This window comes from Mchenga conophoros, linkage group LG23, assembly GCF_057382185.1.
Source record: "Mchenga conophoros isolate Kocher_MC1m ecotype Shallow Benthic linkage group LG23, M_conophoros_male_GT1.1, whole genome shotgun sequence".
NCBI classification, from domain to species: Eukaryota; Metazoa; Chordata; class Actinopteri; order Cichliformes; family Cichlidae; genus Mchenga; species Mchenga conophoros.
Genome location: NC_140547.1, coordinates 13,201,284 through 13,221,836, shown reverse-complemented (window position 1 = coordinate 13,221,836; position 20,553 = coordinate 13,201,284). Strand labels below are relative to the sequence as shown.

General features: G+C 42.9%; 4 protein-coding genes across 13 annotated transcripts in view; 2 read left to right on the top strand and 2 right to left on the bottom strand.

Annotated features, from left to right (window-relative positions):
* Positions 1–110: 110 nt before the first annotated feature.
* LOC146546832 (uncharacterized) lies at positions 111–3,575 on the top strand. The gene is made up of 8 exons (XM_085264178.1): positions 111–582; positions 1,687–1,754; positions 1,826–1,983; positions 2,062–2,165; positions 2,482–2,643; positions 2,726–2,931; positions 3,100–3,179; positions 3,262–3,575. The coding sequence occupies exons 1-8, from the start codon at positions 424–426 to the stop codon at positions 3,324–3,326; spliced, it is 1,002 nt and encodes a 333-aa protein (XP_085120304.1). The 5' UTR covers positions 111–423; the 3' UTR covers positions 3,327–3,575.
* Positions 3,576–3,603: 28 nt separating this feature from the next.
* Positions 3,604–12,763, bottom strand: LOC146546831 (basic immunoglobulin-like variable motif-containing protein). The gene is made up of 10 exons (XM_085264172.1): positions 12,322–12,763; positions 9,517–10,059; positions 9,306–9,435; positions 7,357–7,452; positions 7,159–7,263; positions 6,980–7,074; positions 6,769–6,901; positions 5,888–5,971; positions 5,714–5,810; positions 3,604–5,635 (listed from the first exon to the last, which is right to left on the bottom strand). Exons 1-10 carry the CDS (start codon positions 12,350–12,352, stop codon positions 5,339–5,341), a joined length of 1,611 nt encoding a protein of 536 aa, XP_085120298.1. The 5' UTR covers positions 12,353–12,763; the 3' UTR covers positions 3,604–5,338.
* A 76-nt stretch (positions 12,764–12,839) lies between these two features.
* Positions 12,840–18,083, top strand: LOC146546830 (inosine-uridine preferring nucleoside hydrolase). 9 transcript variants are annotated; one of them, XM_085266020.1, is made up of 8 exons: positions 14,103–14,343; positions 15,376–15,439; positions 15,532–15,651; positions 15,906–16,094; positions 16,819–17,001; positions 17,146–17,257; positions 17,334–17,470; positions 17,548–18,083. In XM_085266020.1, the coding sequence occupies exons 4-8, from the start codon at positions 15,912–15,914 to the stop codon at positions 17,911–17,913; spliced, it is 981 nt and encodes a 326-aa protein (XP_085122146.1). In that variant the 5' UTR covers positions 14,103–14,343; positions 15,376–15,439; positions 15,532–15,651; positions 15,906–15,911; the 3' UTR covers positions 17,914–18,083. The 9 variants fall into 9 exon arrangements, with proteins under 9 accessions (XP_085122140.1, XP_085122139.1, XP_085122144.1 ...); XM_085266017.1 differs by having other exon boundaries at positions 15,532–15,692; XM_085266014.1 differs by lacking the exons at positions 14,103–14,343; positions 15,376–15,439; positions 15,532–15,651 and adding exons at positions 12,840–12,945; positions 13,857–14,071.
* A 1,015-nt stretch (positions 18,084–19,098) lies between these two features.
* Positions 19,099–20,553, bottom strand: part of tmem131 (transmembrane protein 131) — a 41,052-nt gene continuing 39,597 nt past the window's right edge. For both annotated transcript variants that reach the window (XM_085266011.1, XM_085266012.1), the window contains 3 exons: positions 20,302–20,405; positions 20,062–20,219; positions 19,099–19,978 (listed from right to left, as the gene is read on the bottom strand). In XM_085266011.1, coding sequence (XP_085122137.1) covers positions 19,700–19,978; positions 20,062–20,219; positions 20,302–20,405 — 541 coding nt within the window. In that variant the 3' untranslated portion in view covers positions 19,099–19,699. The remainder of the gene's footprint in view (positions 19,979–20,061; positions 20,220–20,301; positions 20,406–20,553) is intronic.

The following is a 20,553-nucleotide window of genomic DNA, read 5'->3' as shown; positions in this document are numbered from 1 at the left end:
ACAGTTTTTGTTATTTGTTTTTATGCAGACCTTAAAATGTAATATATTAGTCATAAATGATTGGATGGATATCTTAAATTAAACTGTATACGTGATAATTATAAAGCAGTACAAAAGAAAAGCTGCGCTGTCTTGCTCCAGTGGTTGTTTATAAAGTAAAGGAGCGAGCAAGAATCGGATTCTGGTGAAATACAGTGTGCATTTATTGTGTAGGAGGACATCTAGTGGCGGTCTGCTGATGCTGCGAAGAAGTTCAGTTTTGAGCGGCCATAAACGCACCTTCACTGTTACCCGGAAGGACAACATTATGAAACGTGAAGGATCTGATGTTGCACTTCACTCTCTTCTGTGTGAATAATTAAGCTGCCCGGTGGTGTTATTTCAGAGGAGTCAGCGTTAGTAACTTGACTGAATGATCTTCTTATGAAAAGCAGTGCAAAGAATTCTCCAGTAAATCTTTTAATAAAGTGTTGCTCCATGGGCTCCTCTGCTCTTCTCACACAAATGGTTAATGATGAAGGGCCATTGATCCTAGATGGTGGACTGGCAACTGATCTGGAAGCGCATGGAGCCAAACTGCAGGTAAATCATAAAAATAACCTGCAACAGGTCACCATTTTCTATTGATTAGACTAATTTAATTTCTCTCTGGAGATGTTTTGTGTCTATTTTTAATCCATGTCTGTATTTTGAAGTTGATGGCAGTAACATATCTATAAAAAAAAGGGTGGGACAAGGCCATGTGTCTGGGAACTGAGGAGAGCAGCTGCTGGACTTATCAGGAGAGGAATGTCATCCCATTTTGGTCTGATACAGGATTCTAGCTGCTCAGCAGTCCTGAATCTCCTTTGTTGTGTTTTTGGTTTCATGATGCTCCAGACGCTTTGCTTGATGAAAGGTCTGGACAACAGGCCTGCAGTTCAGCACTCAGACTCAGATTTGATGAAGCATGCTGTTTACCATCATCCTGCTGAAATACGCAAGGCCTTTCCTGAAAAAGACGTCACCTGAATGGGAGCATATGTGGCCCTGAGATGTCCAACCCACTGAAACCCAAGAGATTCAAAAGCGCACAAAACAAAACAGAAGTGTTTTTTCTTCTTACATTAAGTTTCTTTGTCTACAGCACATCTGTTTGTGAAGTTAGAAAAACTCTGTCCACTCCACCCGAGAAACTTCCAGTCGTCACCACACCTGCATTTCCTACACGTGCTGGTGAAACTTGTGCAACTTGGGACTTGTTAGTTGCTCACAATGCTTCACCTGGGATGTAGACTGCAGATATTCCCTACTTAGAATCACAGCTTGCTGAACTTTACAGAGTCAGTCAAACCTGAGCATCAAAGGCTCATCTGCGATCTGAGTGTACTCTGTATCTTTGCAGCAGAAAATACCTGCATAGTTTTGTATTTATTTTCAGAGAGATGGTTAAATGACCTGAATATATCCTCTGGCCTTGTTCTCACGGCCTGTCTGTGACTGTGAGCTACTTGTTTTTCACAGCTTTTATTTTTTTTTCATTGTATTTTACTTTACTGAATTTCCCAAATCTGCCCTCTTGAGAAATATAAAGTACGTAAACAGGTGAATAATATTTTTATCTGGTCTTTACAGATCAAATATAAGATTTTTTTTATTAATGTGAATCTGGACTGAAATTCGTGTGTGTGTGTGTTACATATGCAGGGAGACCCTCTGTGGAGCGCCAGGCTTTTGCACACTGCTCCTCAGGCCATAAGAGATGCTCATTACAGGTGTGTCCATGCAAAAAATGTTGGTAAATACAAATCAATCAGCACTTAATGTATACACTTTGTGTGAACAGGTTCCTCCTCAGTGGTGCCGATGTCATCACGACAGCCACATACCAGGCAAGTATCCCAGGATTCATCAGCCACCTGGAGGTGAGCGCTGAACGCGCCAGAGAGCTGCTGATGTCCGGAGTTCATCTGGCCAAAGAGACGGTGAAGAGGTTTGAGTCAGGTAGGAGAGCTTACGCTGAGCTGAGCCGACTCTTGCTGTAAACTGTGATATAATCTCACTGTTTATTTCTCTGTAAAGGGAAGAGACGCCCCCTGGTGGCAGGCTCTGTGGGGCCGTACGGGGCCTTTCTCCACGATGGCTCGGAGTACACTGGCGCTTACGCAGAGCAGATGAGTGTTGAAGTAGGTACCCCTCAGCCACCTACTGGACTTTATGCCTGCTTTGAGAAGATTACCCAGAATAGTTGTTTATATCTCCGGTTCTGGTTCTGTTTATATTTTCGGTTCATTTCATGAAAAATCATTAAGTACCTCCTTTTTTGGGACAATAACTTCAGTATATTTAATGACACTATGACACTTTTTACCTTAATACTATGGCTACTTTCAGAATTACAAACAAAATTGAAGCATTTTGAGTACAACAGAGATCTATATGACATTTTAATTGTAAAACACATTTAAGCTGTGTACACTTGTGTCTTTAATCTATTTGAAGGAGCTTAAAGTTTGGCACAGGCCTCAGGTTGACTGCTTAGCAGCTGCGGGAGTTGATCTGATCGCCTTTGAGACAATCCCGAGCATCAAAGAGGCGGAGGCTGTGGTGGAGCTGCTGAGGGAGTTTCCAAACTCAAAAGCCTGGCTGTCGTTCTCCTGTAAGGTAATCGCTGCCCGTGAACAGCGATGACGAAAGATCCATATTAGTTCGTTGTTAGTCACACAATGACTCGCCTCGCCATCAGGACGAGAAGCGTATATCGGACGGCAGCCTGTTCGCTGACGCCATGCGGGTCGCCGAGAGATCCACGCAGCTGCTCGCTGTGGGAGTCAACTGCTGTCCTCCAGACGTGGTGGAGTCGCTGCTGGACTCTGCTGGACCGCTGCACGTCTCAAACATGAGCTGGGTGGTGTACCCTAACAGCGGAGAGGAGTGGGACACTGAGCGGGGGTGGGTCTGAAGCTAAATTAACACACTAAGTCTAAACGCCTCACATCAACGTTTACATTCTGTAAATACAACATAAAGCTACCATAAAAACTTGATTCCTTAAAGAGAAAAAGGAAAATCTGCTAAATATCTGTGTGGATTCAGTAAAGGATCTTTTTTCATTCAAAGGTGGCAAACATCAGGAAAACCATCAGGATGGACGCCTGATCTGAGCCACATGTGGGTGAAGCAGGGCGCTGCTCTGATAGGTGAGCTCAGCTGCTTTCTCTTATACTCAGTCTTTTTCTGTTTTGCAGCATTTTCTCTGAGCAGCTCTTCTCTGTCTTACAGGGGGATGCTGTCGTATCAGCCCTGCTCACATAGCAGAGCTAAGACAGCAGTTAAAGGGGCGTTGAACCTCCAGCCTCTGCAGAGAGGCCTCAAAACTTGGCTGCCTACAAGAACAGGACAAGCTGAAGGAGGCAGAAACCTGTCACTGCTGACTTTCTGCAAATTATAATGACATCTGTGATTGATTACATGATGCTGGTGACTAAGACTTTCATGGTAAAAAGGGTTCTACATGCTTTATTTGACATGAAATGAGACTGTGAATAAGCCGTGTGAATAAAAGCAACACCGGAAGAGTCACAATAAATGTTAAACAAAAAAGAAATACGAATGCTGCAGGAATTCTTAAAAATCCCATTTTATTGTAAAATAAGTCAATAAATAAACCACTACATCAAACCCACTTAGGTACACAATGACTGTGTGTGTGGGTCAGAGACAAACGGACCCACAAAAGGTGCAAAGAAACATGTAAAGGAACTGCTCGTGTCTGAAATAAACCATGAGTGTCACTCGGAGTGTCCAAAGTTTCTACAGCTCCTGTGTTTAAACACCAGGATTGTCTACCGTCCCCCCGGAGATTTCACGAAACACAACACAACGCCAGCAGCTTTCACGATACTTTAACTGGACGAGCCGCTGAACGCCAGGTGAGAAACGATCCCACCTCCTGTACCTGTACGATGAGCTGCGTCTGAAAGAATGTACAGTGGATGTGTCGGTGCAGCTCAGATTAAACCTGCAGAAACGTGTCTGTGATGAGCGGCAACGCCGTGAGGTTTGCTTTGAGTGGGTCCGACTTCTCAAAGCTCCTTTTATTTATTATTTATAGATTTATTCATTTATGATCTGCGGCCAAATCTCTTGCGGGAATGATTACAGCAAACCAAAGCATCCTCCCTGTTTCTATTAGAAGAAAACGTTCTGCTGGGATATTCTGCAGAAGTGTTGCACGTTTTCTGATTGGTCAAATATTTGAGCTTTTCGCAACAGGTGGCTACAAATGAGTTTATTAATTTCAGTTCTTCTGCTGCGTCTCGACACAACAACACAGAGCTATTGAAGAAATTCGGCTGCTGCCAATCCACATTTCCACAGACCGAAGAACCAAACTTGCCGTAGTGTTACAAAGAGAAAGTTGAGACGATTTACATGGGAAACATGTATTTGAGAATTATTTCTGAATTTTTACTCACTCAACACTCAACCTTTTTCCAGAGGAAATAACTGTAACTGGTTCAATGTCGCCCCGGTTAGAAGGACGCAGACGACTGATGGCCTCAAAGTTTACTTCGTTAGTTTGTCGGTTTACTGCTTCAGACTGAAAACACAAGGCTGGAAAACCATTTCAAGTTACTGCTGACCTGAAAGCTGCACGCAATGCTACATGGGCCAGAAATTTCATGTGGATCAGTCATGGAACTGCCTCTGTAATGATTGCGAAGCAGCTGTCTCCATATTGCTTGTCTTCACTGCTAAAGGACAAAGTGAGCAAAGAAAAAGGATATGGCCACAGGAGACAAACAAGAAGTGAAAACACCCTAAAGAGAGTATCTGCTTCAAAGCACTAAAATGAGCTGAACATGTGGTAGTCTTAAATATTCAAAAAAGACTCTTGTGATTTCTGTAAAGCTTCTACTGTCAATAAATTCAATAAAAACTGCTTCCTGGTCACTTCCCTCTATAGGTTTTTAACTGGGAGGAGACCCCCTAGCAGACCCATATCTCATTTTGACTGGGAACACCTTGGGATGCCGCAGGGGGAACGGGAAAGGTCACTGGGAAAAAGGATATCTGGCATAACCTGCTGAGCCTAGAAGTGACCCGACTTTGGATAAGCAGAAGAAATGGATGCATCGAGCAGTTTTAGGAGATGATTTTAAAAAAAATGAAACTACGTATCTGAGCTGTTTTTGGACATTTAAAGAGTCCTAACGCTTCACTAACAGTGCATTTTGGTGTTTTCATGCCGTTTATTAACAGTAAACTGCAGAAAACCCCAGACCTATTCTTTAACTTCATAACTTCACTACTGTTTAGATACTCAGTCCTCATCCTGCTCATCCCTAAGAACCTTTCAGTCTGTGATGTCTTCTTCGAGGTCGCTGTCGGGCGAGCTGCGCTGTCTGTACTCCGTGCTGTTGGACAGGCGTTTCCAGCTGGTGTCTTTCTGGCTTCCCATGCTGTGTGAGCGTCCCAGCTGGGCCATCCGCTTGGCTGACGTCCTCTCTTCGCTGTCGTCGCTCGCGTGGGCCCTTTCCGTGGCAGATTGGTGAAAGTCGTGCCGCAGGTTTTCCAAATTCAGCGCCCAGGGGCCAAGCTTCTGCCAGTTGACCCTCTGGAAGGCCATGATGCAGTGCAGGTTTCCACCTACCTGCGAATGAAGAAGCCTTTTAGTTATTCACCATCTCAGACACACAAACATTTAAACAGCTGGTCTGAGAATTGGAACCTTTTTGGTTTTGCGGCGCTGAATCCCCCTCTCTGTGTGGCGAATGTCCAGGTATTCTGGATTTTGGGTGTTGAGGTCAGTCACGATATCCAGCCACCTGCAGAGAGAACTTCCTGTTAAACTGCTTAACAGCAGCAGACGTGGAAATGGAGTAAAAACTGAACAGAAACATACTTTTTACAATGAATAGCCGGATGTTTTCTGCTGGGTTCCCCGATTAAGATCCAGTATTCCATTTCGTTAGTGGGAAGAGCGCCCCTTCACAGAAAACAGGACAACATCTGTTACTAAAAACTAGTCAACTAATTTGTTAATATTTTCATATGGTGACATTAAGAATGTAAAGTCTCTTGTTTAAGTCCATAAGATTTGACATCTCAGGACATAATAAAAAAATCAGCTGCTCCTCAGAGGGTCATAAAATTAGGTAAATTAAGTTTTTTAAAGTGTGCTTTCATGGATTTAACCTTTAACATGCTTATTGTGGCCTGTAGAGTTATGGAGTTTCTCTGAGCACTGCAGGGTTTGAGCATGGAGTGAATATGCTGGGATGTCCACTCCTGGGAAGACTTAGCACACACCTGAATGTGCCGAAGCCTCTGCTTTTAAAGAGGTGTTCACACTTCCTGAGCACCTCTAAGAATAAACAGTTTCCTGTTACTTACCCTCTAATTCAAGTCAAGACTTTGTCCTCAGGACTGCAAAGAGTCCCATTAAAACGTCTTTTTCACGCAGCCAAAAGATTAAATAAAATCTCTAACAAACGTAAACTTACAGCAAACAATGCAACAAAGAAATATGACAAAACAAAACAACTCTACACAAAAAGAAATAAGCTAAATTAAAAAGTTTAAAAAAGTAAAAAAAAAAATGAACGAGCATCATCAAGTAAATATCTACATAAAATAAAATGAGCCTTTAATGTGGATCAATGCAGTAAACCGAAACCTCATTCATTATATTTTGTGCAGGGGCTAGCAGAAAAATCTCAAAACACAGCTTTTAGCAAGCACTGATCTAAATGAGCAGTTCTAACTGCTGTGACGTGGCGTTACCTGTACGCCTTTGCTGCTTTGAGCGGCGTGGCTTCGAACCCCACGGGGCAAAAGTAGTGGTTCTGACAGTGGTAAATGTAGGCCATGGATTCGTCCTTCAGGCCTTGTGTCAGTTTCATCAGAGCTCCTTCAGCTGAAAAGAAGAACGAGTTTAATCACTCAAGCTGCACATCTGTAAGAATAACAGCGCTGAGTGGGTCAGCTGACTCGCCTGTTTCTCCTGCTGTCTTGTGCTTTCCGTGTGGTTTGTACAGAATATAGGAGCAACCTCGCACTCGGAAGTTGTCGTTGATTTGTCTGAACCACCTGTGAGGAAAACGCACTGACTGCAGACCTGCGCACTCTTTAGATTTTTTTTTTTTTAAAGTAAAAGACGGAAGGTTTGTGTACCGCATCAGTGTAGCGTTGCCGGTGAAGGGACCAAACTTGATTTCTTCAAACGGCGGCTGAAACCCCAGAATATGCAGAGCTTCCTCCTGAGAGATGGGTGGCAGACTGGCAATGCAAACAAACATTTACACCTTTTATTCATCGCCCACACTTCATAAGCTGATTTTTTTTTTATGAGATAAGATGCAGGCTGCTCACTTTCCTGCGCCAAGCGTGCTGTACAGGAAGTTCCAGCAGGAAACCAGCGAGGAGATCCCACAAGACGTCTTATACTGTGGCCGACTGATGCAGTACCTGCAGAAAAATGGATTATAACACAAAAGACAGACTTCTGTTAAGGTAACGGGTCCTCTCCGAAAGAAGACAAGAGCTTCTGGAGAATCACCGGGGTTGCAATGAAAATACTTTTTTATGTGGGGTTTAATTTCTTCAAGTATTCATATTGGTTTATCAAAATTGCCAGAAATAACAGGAAATGCTGGATTACAGTAGGAAGGTAACAAATATTCACTGCCTTAAATCAATGTGCAACCATTCAGCAGAATGGCAGAGTCTTACTCCAGAAAAAACCCAGAGGACAGAGGCAAACATTTGGCACTGCCCTCACAGCTTTCAGTCATCCGCCTGTGCAATTACAATTTCAGATAAATGAACACTTCTAGATGCAGCTGTCACAGCCACAGCGACAACAAAACGAGACAGCCGTTGTGCTGTGAAAGAAAAACTCATTCAAATAAACACAAATGCGCTGACCGTGTCCTCGCTCTTTGGTTTCAAAACTTTACTGCCCTTCTTTAGTAAATCCTGACCCCAGGGGACAAAAAAGGGCATTGAGCTGGCTCTAAAGCTCTGCAGTGAAAATGGAGAGTGCAGAGAGTCAAATCAATCTCTCCCCTTTTATCTCAGACAATCAAATGTTTCCATCTATCCTCTACATGACTGCCATCTTGTGGCCACAGTCAGCAGTTGTCGCTAAAGCTGCGCTTATTTCATGCACAATGGAGACCATAGCTCCCTCTGTTATATAGTCGTGTCCGTCTCCCAGTAACACTGACCGGAGGAGCTTTTTTCTGATGGTTTGCATATGCACATTTTGGACAAACCTCTCGTCTGGTCTGATGGGAAACAAGAATGCAAGGGAAGCAACCCCGGCTCTGCTTTCACTGCTCTGATATCAATTATGATTGACCCTTTGTGTGGAAACACAGCTTAGTGGTGGAGTAGCAAGTAAAAGAGCTTCAGTGATTTACCGTCGGCGAATCACCTCAGCCGACATGTGTGATGTAGAGAAGATGAAGTTTGAAAAGGATGTTAATAACTCCTTTAGTACATTAGCAAGGGAAGCTATAACCATAATGGACATAATGGACAGTGGCGCTGACCATGTCTGGTCTAATAAAACAGGCAAGCTGAGCAGGTGCAGGCTCAGCAGCACTTTCAGAATAGCATCTATAAAAATCTCTAAACGTAATAGGTTTAACCAGCTGTTTTGCCAACACTCCACCAACATTTTCCATCCATATTTTAATCCCCCGATAGATATTGACCATTAACCACGTCACACAACACTCAACGCTTTTAATTCAGATTATTTTTTTGTGATTAATATTTTCATATACTTTTGTAGACCTGTATTTATCAGCTCATTAACTTTTTTAGAGATCATCGCAAACATGTGATGTTGGACATTAAACATTAAACAGAATAACTATTTACAATGCGCTCAACCTTAAACATACACAGCAGTTATATGTTTAAGGTAATATAAATAATACACGATTTAACACAGAGAGAGAACATTATTCTGTAGAGTGATTATTTTTACTTTTGATATTTTAGGCACAACTTTCCAATAAAACAGTTTCATGTATACTGAGGTGTTTTCATAGTGTTTTATTGGTTCTTTTCCTAAACAGATAGTAGATACAAAAATGTGAAGATGTCCATGTAGAGTGAAAATAAACAGCATGAATGGTATGTTTTAATCTGATCCAGTTTATCTTGTTAAATAGTGAGTAAATAGTAAAGAGAGATGTTTTTTGTTTGTGTGTACAGGGAGATGGAGGGGATGGTCTCTGCTTTCCTTTCTGTAAAAGTCACTGCACGAACATGGAGGAAATGAAAATGGAGGCTAAATATAACATTACCATCTTCTGAGGTCGAGCACTTTCCTCTGTTTGATCTCCTCCAGTGAGGCGTGAGGAGGGACATCTTGCAGGTTCCTGCTGGGTCTGTCGGATGACTTCATCTTCTTAGCGCCGCATTTCTTACCATTGCCTGAAAAAGTGTTTCAAAAAACATCAAAGTGTGACATCATGTAAACCAAACTGATTAAATTCACTTCCAGACCTTTCTTACTTGCTCTTATTTTCCTTGTATATGCAGTGTTGAAGTCTGCTGTGTCAATCTCCCAGGCCAAAATAGGCTTGGACACGTCCTCCATGTCACAGTCCTCGCCTGCCCCCCCACGGGAACCTCCAGTGTGTGCGGCACTGAGCTCTGTGGAGGGTTTGGGCTTTACACGTGGGGATCCGTCATCCTGCTTCTTTGAGAGCGCGTCCCTGCCTGTGTTTGGGGGGCAGTACACGGAGGCAGCCTGGTTTAAGAGGGCATAATCAGAGCAGACTGTGTAGAACTTCTCACGGGAGTGTGTGACCGGGCAGGTCCACGGCAGGTGGAGCTCAGCACTAGAAGCCCGCCTCACCCTCGCGGCATCCCGGGCCAGGGACCGAATCAGGCTGTGCTCCTCCTCCCTGTCTGCGGTCCGCTGCAGCCCTGATGGCTCCGCAGACCCAGACAGGTTTGTTCCCTGACCCTCTGAGGTGTTAGGCATCGAGCGGCCGCTAAGCTGACTGGCAACAGAACCGGACGAGACGGAACGCGATGATGGAGAAGTGACCTCTGCAGGGAAAAAAGGAGGTTATTCAAAATATATGAGAAGAAGATGAAAGTGCAGAGATAGAGACCTCACACTGCACTCAGATAGGAGAAATCAGTCAGCTAATAGTTTTATCTGACACAGAAACATCTGTATTACATCAGGATAGCTCAGCTCTGCTGCCACAAACACAGACACAGGGGAATCTTACATATGTTACATATCACAACAGATTTTTATTCACCAAGCTCTTTCTGTGTATTTGTTCTCCCTCTCCTTCTTCTTTGTAATTTTTACCACACTGAGCTTGTCTTCCATTACTGTATTTTATTTTACCAAACTATTCTACTTTATTTTTGCCTTTTTGTTGCACGTGATGTTTAATATTTTAATATTTTTGCTTCTGTGAAAGGAATTTGCATCCAATCACCTGCCTTCAAATGTATTTGGATCATACATTGGAGAGAATGCAGAACCAAAAAGCTCCTGAAACACATGAACCAACTTTCTTAGTCTAACAGTTACCATAACTAGCAAAATCCATCATTATCAAAAATTTCCAGTGGACTTTTCAACAAGATTGCTTAATAATTAAATAATTAAGTCCTACAGAGTGAGGGGATGCCTGAGGAATGGAGAAGAAGTGCACTGGTACTGATTTTCAAGAACAAGGGTGATGTGCAGAGCTCCACACCATGAAGCTGTGGGAAAGAGTTGTTGAAGCTAGGTTAAGTAGCAGCAGTATGCCTTCATGCTGAGAAAGAGCTCTACAGATGTAATGTGTGCTTAGGGAGTGTTGATGGGGGAGTACAGAAAAGGTCAGAAGGAGATTGATATTATAAGGCGCCAAAAGAGGAACTGCATAAGGAAGTCAGGAGTGGCAGAAAAGTATGTTAAGGTCGTGCAGGACATGTATGAGGACAGCGAGACAATGGGGAGATGTGTGTTAGGAGTGACAGATGGGTTCAAGTTGGGGGTGAGATTAAATTTTTTTCAGTGGTGATGGAGAGGCTGATGGATGAGGTCAGGCAGGAGTTTGCAGATGACACTGATCCGTAGTGATCAAGTGGAGTCTGCAGAGGTGGAAGTCTAACGAAAGACTTCTTTAAGTTGCTTGAAGACGTTTCATCTCTCATCCGAGAAGCTTCTTCAGTTCTAGGGTCAAATGGTGGAGAGTCCCAGATTTAAACCCTGTGGGAGTATCCCCCCAAGAGGGACAAAAGGACCCCCTAATGATCCTCTACCCAATCACATGAGCCAAGGTGTGAAAACGGGTGTAGGTCATAATCAGCCAAGGTTTCGGGTGAGCTCATTGTGAAACCTAGCCCCACCCTATCATGTGATTTCCTGAGGTCATATGGCCCAGGATGTGAGTGGGCGTTAAGGCGTCTGGGAAGGGAACTCAAAACTGGATTATAGATGGCAGACAGTTGGTGTCGTAAGCCACCGCCTTTGTTCAAAGATGGTCGCTCACAGTGGACATAAATGGCTTCTTTTACTCCTCTTTCAAACCATCCATCTTCTCTGTCCAAAATGTGAACACTGGCATTTTCGAAAGAGTGACCTTTGTTCTTTAGATGCAGATGGACTGCTGAGTCTTGTCACGTGGAGGTGGCTCTTATATGTTGTGCCATGCGTTGGTGAAGTGGCAGCAGAGGTGGAAGTATATACTGGAGAGAGGATGAATGGAGATCCGTAAAAGCAAGCCTGAATACATGTTTGTGGATGAAAGAGAGACGGATGGAGCACAGGTAACGAAGATAGATCGGTTTAAATAACTGGGGTAACTAACTCTCTCGACCGCGGACGAGAGAGGTGAAGACAGGAGAGCAGCAAGAGTGAGAGGGAAGGTTTACAAGATGGTAATGAGACCTGCTTTCATGTATGGTTTGGAGACAGGAGGTAGAGCTGAAGATGCTCAGATCTTCATTGGAAGGGATGGTGGACAAACATGAAGCAGATATCAAAAAAGAAATTTTATAGACAAAGTAGAGTGTTAATAGGCAGAGGGTCTTATACAATTGTAAAGCAAGCTAGCTCCTTCATTTATATACAGTCTTTAAATCGTCCCCCTGGCAAACCCAGTGTTGGTCCACGTTAACGAAAACACCTGAAACTATGAACATAACAAATTCCAAAGACATAATCCTGAATGTCACTTGTCAGGCTCACGGAGAGACAAACAAGCACTGTTCCTCTTAGCCTTTAGCCTACAATGAGTCACCTATCATAGAAACAGACAGCATGGCTCTTGATATCCACCTAAACATTAACTAACGGTTCACCTGTAAAGCTGCTGCGATCACCCACAAACATCCAATTTGGTTAGCGGACGTAAACACGCCCAGCCGTCATTTTCAGCATCACAGATAGACTCATAAAATCTTCAGTAATGACCACCCTTGGCGGGGAGGCGGAAAAAGATAAAGCTGAGAGCAAACTACCAAATCGCCGCACACATTAGCACGAAAAATGTGGAAAATAGCCGAAAATAAGCAACAAACGTCGTCCTTCTGACCCGCAGCCTCTTCCTGAGCAGGTCCATCGGACTATACCATTCTGAGGAACAACCGGGAGGAAGGGAAATATCAACGTTGTTAAATTCTTATAAGATTGTTAAAAAAACAAAAACAGAAAGTTTAAATGAGCAAAAACACTTTTCATCGCACACATGTGTATGTTATTGCACTGCATTAAATTTACTACATATTTGGACGTGTCCAGTTGGCGCCTCCTCTTCCCGTCTCAGTAAAATTATTTCTCAGTTTAAACCAATCACAGTAGAGCGCTTGAATGGACGAGTCTCGTCAGCGTCACGTGATATATTCAGATAGTTCCTGAAAGTGCATACCGGGCAATTTAAATTTGTAGACTCAGAGACACGTCCGTCGATACATTTATTATTTGTGGTAATTATTAATCTCTAAATGCATTAACTTAAAAAAAAATTTTATCTTATATGTAGTTTCATTAATATATATGTATGCGGTGAGTAAACGGTCACCGTTACCCACGGCGTTAACAGTTATTACTATGGCTTTAACGCCATTGTAACAAGTTAACATTGTTTTTCCATCCACCCATCCATTCTCCTCCGCTTATCCCTTTTCAGGGTGGGGGACTGGAGCCTATCCCAGTTGTCATAGGGCGAGAGGCAGGGTACACCCTGGACAGGTCGCCAGTTTGTCACAGGGCTAATTTAGAGTTATGTCTTTGGGCTGTGGGAGGAAGCCGGAGTACCCGGAGAGAACCCACGCAAACACGGAGAGAACATGCAAACTCCACACAGAAAGGCATATACTTAAAACATTTTCCAAAAACCCAGGAGTTGAGAATCTCAATACCTCCATTGGTTTTGCCGAGAGCAAGTTAAATGCAGACATGCAGTAGGCTTGAATGGGAAACTGCCTGCTGATATTTAGCAAAGAATCATCAGTTACTAATGTAACATAAACTTTTATAAACCTATAGACATGTAATGACATGTAGAGCTGCATATTCTGTAAATTAGTTTCTGTGTATATGGAAATAAATATAATGAAGTTAGTCTGTAGGCACATTTTGAGGCAGATCAGTTTGTACTAAAAAGGGAAAGTTGAGACTGAAGGCAGACGCTGTCCCAAGCATCTTTATACATCGCCCTGTGGTCCAGAGGACGACCCCTGTACCACAATGCACACAAACACAGAGTGCATAGCTGCTGATCATAGCTATACTGTTAAAAGTGTATGTCACTTTTAACAGTATAGCTACAAAAAATGTTAATAATGACAGCATGAATAATAACATAACGGTTAATATTTTTCTGCATTATTTCAAGGCATTATTTTAAACGTTTAAAGGTTACCAGTGCCACGCCCTGTACTCATACCAGTAAGAAAGACTGAGAAAAGAAAAATGGAAGAGATTGAGACAAGACAGTGTGACAGAGGGGAGACGGCTATAAGAGAGAGACCGGAAATGTGTCCCTCTGCGGCTCACGAATTGCTCGAGCGCCTGCGGAGGCTCTTTGAAGCTCAAGCACGCAGACCTAAGGTGAGTCTGTTCATTGGAGATCCGACTTAAACCTTTAAAAGCGAAAAATATAATTACATTACTTGCAGTTTAAACCGCACGATCACTCTATAAATACAGATTGGCCGTTTTTGTAGTGGACATACTGTGATTTCTTTCTTCTAACAGGTGACCTGACTCTAAAAACTATAAGCAAACCTGAACTTTGATCTTTGCGCGTCCTCTGGCGGTCGTGGCTTGCTATTGGATCACTTCCGGTTCCTGTTACTACTTACAGTGGTGTTTTTCAGCAGGTTAATCTGTGCATTACATGCTTACATGCTTTTGTTTAACGGCTCATTTCACAATGTAACCTTCACGTTCTTTATCAGAAACACACTCTTTGCTGAATCATCTGCAAATTATACGCATAATATTCACTCATTGTTTGTTTAGGAAGCTAACCTAATTGCTAAGCTTAGCCGAATCACTAGCAGAATGACTTCTCCTGTCCCTGGTGGTGTGCTATATGATAACAAGTAAAATACAGGGCCAATCTTACCGATACGGATACTTCAAAGTTATAAAAGCAGTTTATACAGAGCAGTGTGCTTGAACATGTTACAATGGTCACTAAATCGCAGCGATAGTAACTTTCCATAATAATTAGTTAACACAACAAAACAACCCTTTCAGCTTGTCATGTATTTTGAAACGTTTTTTGGTTTTTAAAAGAATTTATTTCATTTAATTTTTTTTAGAAACCGAGTTTTAAAGAACCTTGGGTCAACTTCTGTTTTAAATATTTGTTCATGGTTAAGATATGTTTTTCAGTTCCAATACTAGAATTTATTTAACACATTTCAGATGATAATATTATTTGAATAACCAATAATACTTCTTTTTATTTACATAACGCCAAATCAGATCAACAGTTGCATCAAGATGCTTTTTATTGTAAGGCAAAGAGCTAACAATCAAGATGACCCCCTATGAGCAAACCTCACAAACTTACTTACTTAAATACTTTATTGAGTAATTGAGTTCATTATTATTAGGTTGTTTTAAAAACATTCTGAAAAGCCTTTAGTTTTCAGGGCTCTCTTTTGTGGAAACAGCTCCCAGTTTAGTCAGATTTGTGTGGGATATTTTGCTCTTCGTAACAAGTAACAAATATGATTGATGTGATATTGGTGTCAAAACTTTTTTTTTCCTGTAAAAAGATTTTAAATGCGCCTTTCGGTACCTTTCTGAACTAAAATGACACCACTGACTCTAGTATTATCTGTAGGATTTTCATTGCTAATAGAGCATTTCCCTGGCATTTCTTGTTTTAACAAACACAGAAAAGAAAAAGGGCTGAGGGGTAAATCAAACCTGATAACAGGATAACACTCCTCAGAGGTCATGGTGAGGAATATTACACTGCTGTTTAGTCTTTGATTGAAGACTTGAAGATTAAAATGTCAAAAAAACAACAAAACAAAACCGTCTCTTGCCAGAAAGAGTAACCTCAGAGTCCAAAGGGTCACCGAGGAGAAGTTAATCTGTATGAGTGTCTCCACCTACCTGTACTGCCACAGCCAGGTGTGAGGCAACAAGAACCGAGGCAGGCTCCAAAGGTACAGAAGTCCACTAGAGGAGTTTCTCTCAGCAGATACAGGTAATGATGACAAAGGTCCTTCAGACAGCTCTGAATACTGAGCAGAATCTACTGTGTGAGCTGAGAATCAGGATCCTGGAGATATTTGATAGGCAGAGCAGTGAAAAACTCCTCTCTAATGAAAAACCAGGTGGTGCATATGTCTGCCTGTTAGGAGCTCATCATATTTTACTGTTTTACAGTTAATGTATTGTGTTGTTTGTAATCTTACAGGAGACCATGGAAAAGAAGCTAATGATCATCGACACCGATTGCGGCATAGACGATGCTCAGGCAATAATGATGGCGTTGGCGGCGCCTAACATCCACATCCTGGGCGTCACCTGCGTGTTTGGGAACACGACGGTCGACAACGTGTGTCAGAACGTTTTGAGGGTGCTCTCAGTCTGTGAGCGTAACGGGGTGCGTTTACTGAAGCTGTCTGAACAATCACAATCTGAGGAAATGCAGATTTGTGTATTTTAATATAGATGTAATGTTCTTAAATGATTCATTTTCTATGAATTTTTTACTGAATGTTTCACCTGCTGTGCAGCACTTCGGTTCACGTGTGTTTAAATGTGCTGTAGAAACAGTCTAAGTTGTTACTTTTCAAAGTATTGGTGTAGCACACAGACTCATTAGTCACAACAATTAGGGTATTGTCGAAATTAGAAGAGCACAGACCTCCAGCTATTCAAATATCAATTATTAAATAAAAACTGCATCACACACACACAGATGTTATGTTTAGAAACAATGATCTGTTTCTAAACTGCCCTCTCTGAGGTCCCTTTAAGGATTTTTTTTTTTATACCTTTGTAAATCATCCATTGGTTGTTTAAACAGATGGGATTTGTCTGCCTTTGAGAGTCAGTAACAGACTTCCTGTCATGCATGTTCATAAAATGTTAGTTTAACCAGATTAGGAGAAAGGTTCCTGGACTAGTGAATTTCTGCTCACATAAACACAAATGGCAGCATTAAAGTAACATCCTTGGCGGAGTTTAATATATTGTAATCTTTGGTATTTTGTGACAAGTCTTGCTGAGCCTGGCCAGCAGGGTTTACACCGCAGTGTTGTGTCGGCAGAACTCAGGTGTTAATCTGTAAGGAAAGCTGCACTAATCTGAACTTCCTCCTGTAGATTCCAGTGTTTCAAGGTTCTGCTGGCCCTCTGGTTGGAGCGGGAAACTCACCCACTGCCCACTTTGGAAGTGATGGACTCGGAGATGTGATAAAGGAGAAAGATCCTTGTTGGGAGGAGAAAATCCAAAAGGAGCATGCAGTTACCGCAATGATAAGACTGGTGTCCGAAAACCAGAACCAGGTTCAAAAACTCCTTCGTTTAGTCACAATTTGATCCTAAATTGTGATGCGTTTCCCAAAGAGCATGATTCTTTGCTCAGTTAGGCACAGATCTCAACAATTCCCCTTGAGAAAACACTAATGGAAGAAAACATGTCCTCCACAGGTCTCCTTGGTGGCTCTCGGCCCGCTCACTAATCTGGCGCTGGCGGTCAGACTTGACCCCCATTTTCCCCAAAAGCTCAGGGAGGTGTACATCATGGGCGGCAACATGGAAGGTAAAACGGCCTCGTGGTGACTGGTGTTCGAGCGTGAGGCGTTCAGGAGTGAATAATGGTGCTTCTGCCTTTATAGGAAAAGGAAACGTGACTCTGTGTGCAGAGTTTAACTTCGCCATGGATCCAGAGTCGGCCTATATTGTTCTTGAGGAGTTCCTCTGTCCTACCTACCTGGCATCGTGGGAATATGCGTGCAGAAACGCACTGACGTGGGTAAGATCTCCACGCTTAGAGAAGTGCATGGCCCTGCCATGTGGGTCACTTTAAACTGAAATTCCTGATTTGTGCAGGAGTTCCTTGAGGAGCTCGTCAATCAGGACGCTCCAGCTGCACGCTTCATGAGGATGATAACGTCTAAATGCTGGGCTTATTCCAGAGAGGCCATGATGACTAAGAGAGACGTGTACTTTGGGCCGGGCTTTGTCTCCTATGATTCCTACGCGATGGCGGCCTGCATCGACCGCAGCGTGGTGACGGAGAGCATCGAGTGTCCCGTCCGCGTGGAGCTCCAGGGCTCCATTGCTCGAGGCATGTTGGCGCTGGATCGCACAAATCAGCTGAAGAAGAGCCACAGCGTGTTTGTGTTGACTAAATGTGACACAGCCAAGTTCAGCGAGCTTCTGAAGGAGTCCCTCAGACAGCCCTGCAAGAAGTAAAGTCTGGACTTCCTTCATTTAACTGCTGCATCACTAAGTGCCCTTTGACTGACATCATTTTATAGCCACAAATGATGTCAGGGAAGATGGTTACTAAATTTTCCCACCTGACCAATCACAATAAGCTGGATTTTTTGGAATGTTTTATTTAATAAAGCAATGCAACCTTTTACCGTTATAGGCGATCGTGATTGTTTAAAATTAAAATCCCTCAAGAGTACATCAGAGCTAAGGACATTTAAACTGCAACCAAATCAATTTTAGACCCACTCCAAGTGTCACAATCTAAAAAATAAAAGCTATATCAGAAAATGATTTGGACTCAGGAGGATTCACGGCGAAAAGATGAGTGAAATTTTACAAAGAATGCACTTGGTAAAGTTTTTCTACGATTAATAATCAGAAAACGGATCGAACATTGAGGGTAACAAAGCTTGAAACTTTGTCACATGAAAGTTGTTTGTACTCATCTCACAAACACACCAAATCATACTGAGTAAATTTTTATTCTGTTTCCAATAATAAACTTTTAGCATCAGTAACATGCAACGTAACAGCACTAACGTAAAATCTCTTACATTAAAAATTACAATCTGAGACATAAGATGAGGATGCTCCACTAAACACGTGCTACGTTAACTTTAAAAATACCCTTTGGAGGGTTTCATTGGCTGTATGTTACTGTGTGCCAGTAATATATATAATATTCTTAACTAAAAATGTTTCCTATCATAACTTTGTCAATCGACTTTTTACTTTGTTTTTTAGGATAATGGGATATCGTGTCATAAACACATATTTATGTATGAGGAACAGAACCAGCATTGTTACCGTGGATATTTGATCGGTTTTCTTCAAACAGTAGTTTTGGGTAAACTTTTAGGGCTCAGGCTTTCAGGTGAAGCGCACAACAACCTAAACCTCTCTGCTGTTCCATGTCCAGTCGTGGATGCTCTTTGTAATGAGGTCAGTGTACGTACCCGAAGCTTCAGACGGCTCTTCAATCATTCTGAGGTTTTTCTACGTCTTGGGTCATAAAGGCTGGCTTTAGACACAGAATGCACTGAGGGGCTGCAATGAGGCCCAGTGTCATATAAAGAAGGATCATTTTGAATCATGCAAAGCTGTTGTAAAAGCCTAAAGCTTGAAATGTTTCAATGGAATAAAAAACCTGAAACATGAGCGTTTCTGCTGAAATCCTTTATTTAATTTTGCTGACAAATCGAGGTGATGTACAATACAAACCTCAAACTTAAATATTTTTTTGATCACCTGACCAATTTATTCCCACAGAAGGCTTTGAAGAAGAAGAAAAAAAGTAGTGGGGACATGAATTTTCTTGAAGCTTTTTTGGGGGCTGTTTCATGAAGAACAACTCTGGATTTATTCAAGATCCCTGCAGCCAAATAAAAGCCTGGTGCAATGACAGACCTCAAAGCCACCAGTAGGAATCCAAGTGATGGTGAAAGCGGGACTTATGGCTTCAAATAGACATCTATTCCAACATTAATACTGAACTTAAGAGATTTTGCTCCAAGTGTCACTTTTAAAGGACAAACGCAGCCTTCGCCGTGCTATCAGCCTCTTAACTTTAGGGAAACCTGTTAAAAGAAATTCAAATAAAAGTGAGCATCCCTCCCCACCCCCACCCCTCGGGAATAAAAAGCTGCAGAGACCTATACGCAGCGCCGGGCTGGCGATCGCTCCAGGCTGCTTCTTGTCGGGAATCTGATTACATGAGAATTTGCTTTATGAGTACAGAGAACTTAAGTGCTACGGCGTGGCCTTAGTTGGTGTTGTTGGAGGAGCTGGGCCACGGCTCAGAGCTGCGCCTGCTAACGGTGGGGCCCCACATGCTCCAGGGGTTGTAGGTCCGACTCATCTCGGTGGAAGCCACCACGGCTGGCGGTGGCGACGGAGCGGAGCTGCTGACGAGATCCGTCAGAGGTGTCGAGGTGGTGGTTGGAGGGAAAGGGTTTAAGGCTGGCTCTGCACTCGTTGACCAAATGGAGCTGCCGAAGGGTGTGGTTGTAGACCACGGGTTGCGGCCGTTTCCCAGGAGTGACTAAGGGGAAAAAAATTTAATAAAATCATGAACAGGAAGTCGGAGTATCTGCGAACTGCATCATATCACAGAAAAGATCTCACTGTGGCTGAGGTGGGCGTAGAGCTGGGGGTGCTGGTCCAGGAGTGCAGGGGATCAGTGGGGCTCGGTATGTCCCAGATGGAGGAGGGGACGGTGGTAGTGAACTCTGGCCAGCTCTGCTGAGGCTCAGATGGCTTTTGGAGACTCATTCCACTGAACACTAAAAACAACAGACACCACACACATTTTAGCTGGAAGGCTGTGAACAATCTGAACACGAGGCTCTGCGTCCGTCTGCTTACCTCCCGTCAGGTTGAAGTGATTGTTGGAGCCAAAAGCGGAGAAAGCGTTGGCCGACTGGTAGTTTGGACTGCTGGTCGTGTCGATTGGACTCCACAGTCCAGAGCTTTAAGATAAAAAGGAACGCTCAGTTAATAGAGCTGGCCCTGGGACACCGATCCAGAGTACTGCACATTACTGTCAGGCCACGATCGCAAGAGAGTGGACATTTGTGCAGCAGTGTGCTGATCTACAAACAAGGACACAGCCACTTC

Bases quoted from the DNA above. Each gene is read 5' to 3' on its own strand.
- LOC146546830 (XM_085266014.1), top strand. From the start codon at position 13,934: ATGGAAGAGATTGAGACAAGACAGTGTGACAGAGGGGAGACGGCTATA. The intron at 16,095-16,818 runs GTGCGTTTACTG...TTCCTCCTGTAG, and splicing joins CAGTCTGTGAGCGTAACGGG to ATTCCAGTGTTTCAAGGTTC. The intron at 17,471-17,547 runs GTAAGATCTCCA...TGATTTGTGCAG, and splicing joins GCAGAAACGCACTGACGTGG to GAGTTCCTTGAGGAGCTCGT.
- LOC146546832 (XM_085264178.1), top strand. From the start codon at position 424: ATGAAAAGCAGTGCAAAGAATTCTCCAGTAAATCTTTTAATAAAGTGT. The intron at 1,755-1,825 runs GTGTGTCCATGC...TTGTGTGAACAG, and splicing joins ATAAGAGATGCTCATTACAG to GTTCCTCCTCAGTGGTGCCG. The intron at 1,984-2,061 runs GTAGGAGAGCTT...TTCTCTGTAAAG, and splicing joins GGTGAAGAGGTTTGAGTCAG to GGAAGAGACGCCCCCTGGTG.
- LOC146546831 (XM_085264172.1), bottom strand. From the start codon at position 12,352: ATGTTTGTGGGTGATCGCAGCAGCTTTACAG. The intron at 10,060-12,321 runs GTGAACCGTTAG...TTTTCCCTGCAG, and splicing joins TGATCGCAGCAGCTTTACAG to AGGTCACTTCTCCATCATCG. The intron at 9,436-9,516 runs GTAAGAAAGGTC...ACACTTTTTCAG, and splicing joins TACAAGGAAAATAAGAGCAA to GCAATGGTAAGAAATGCGGC.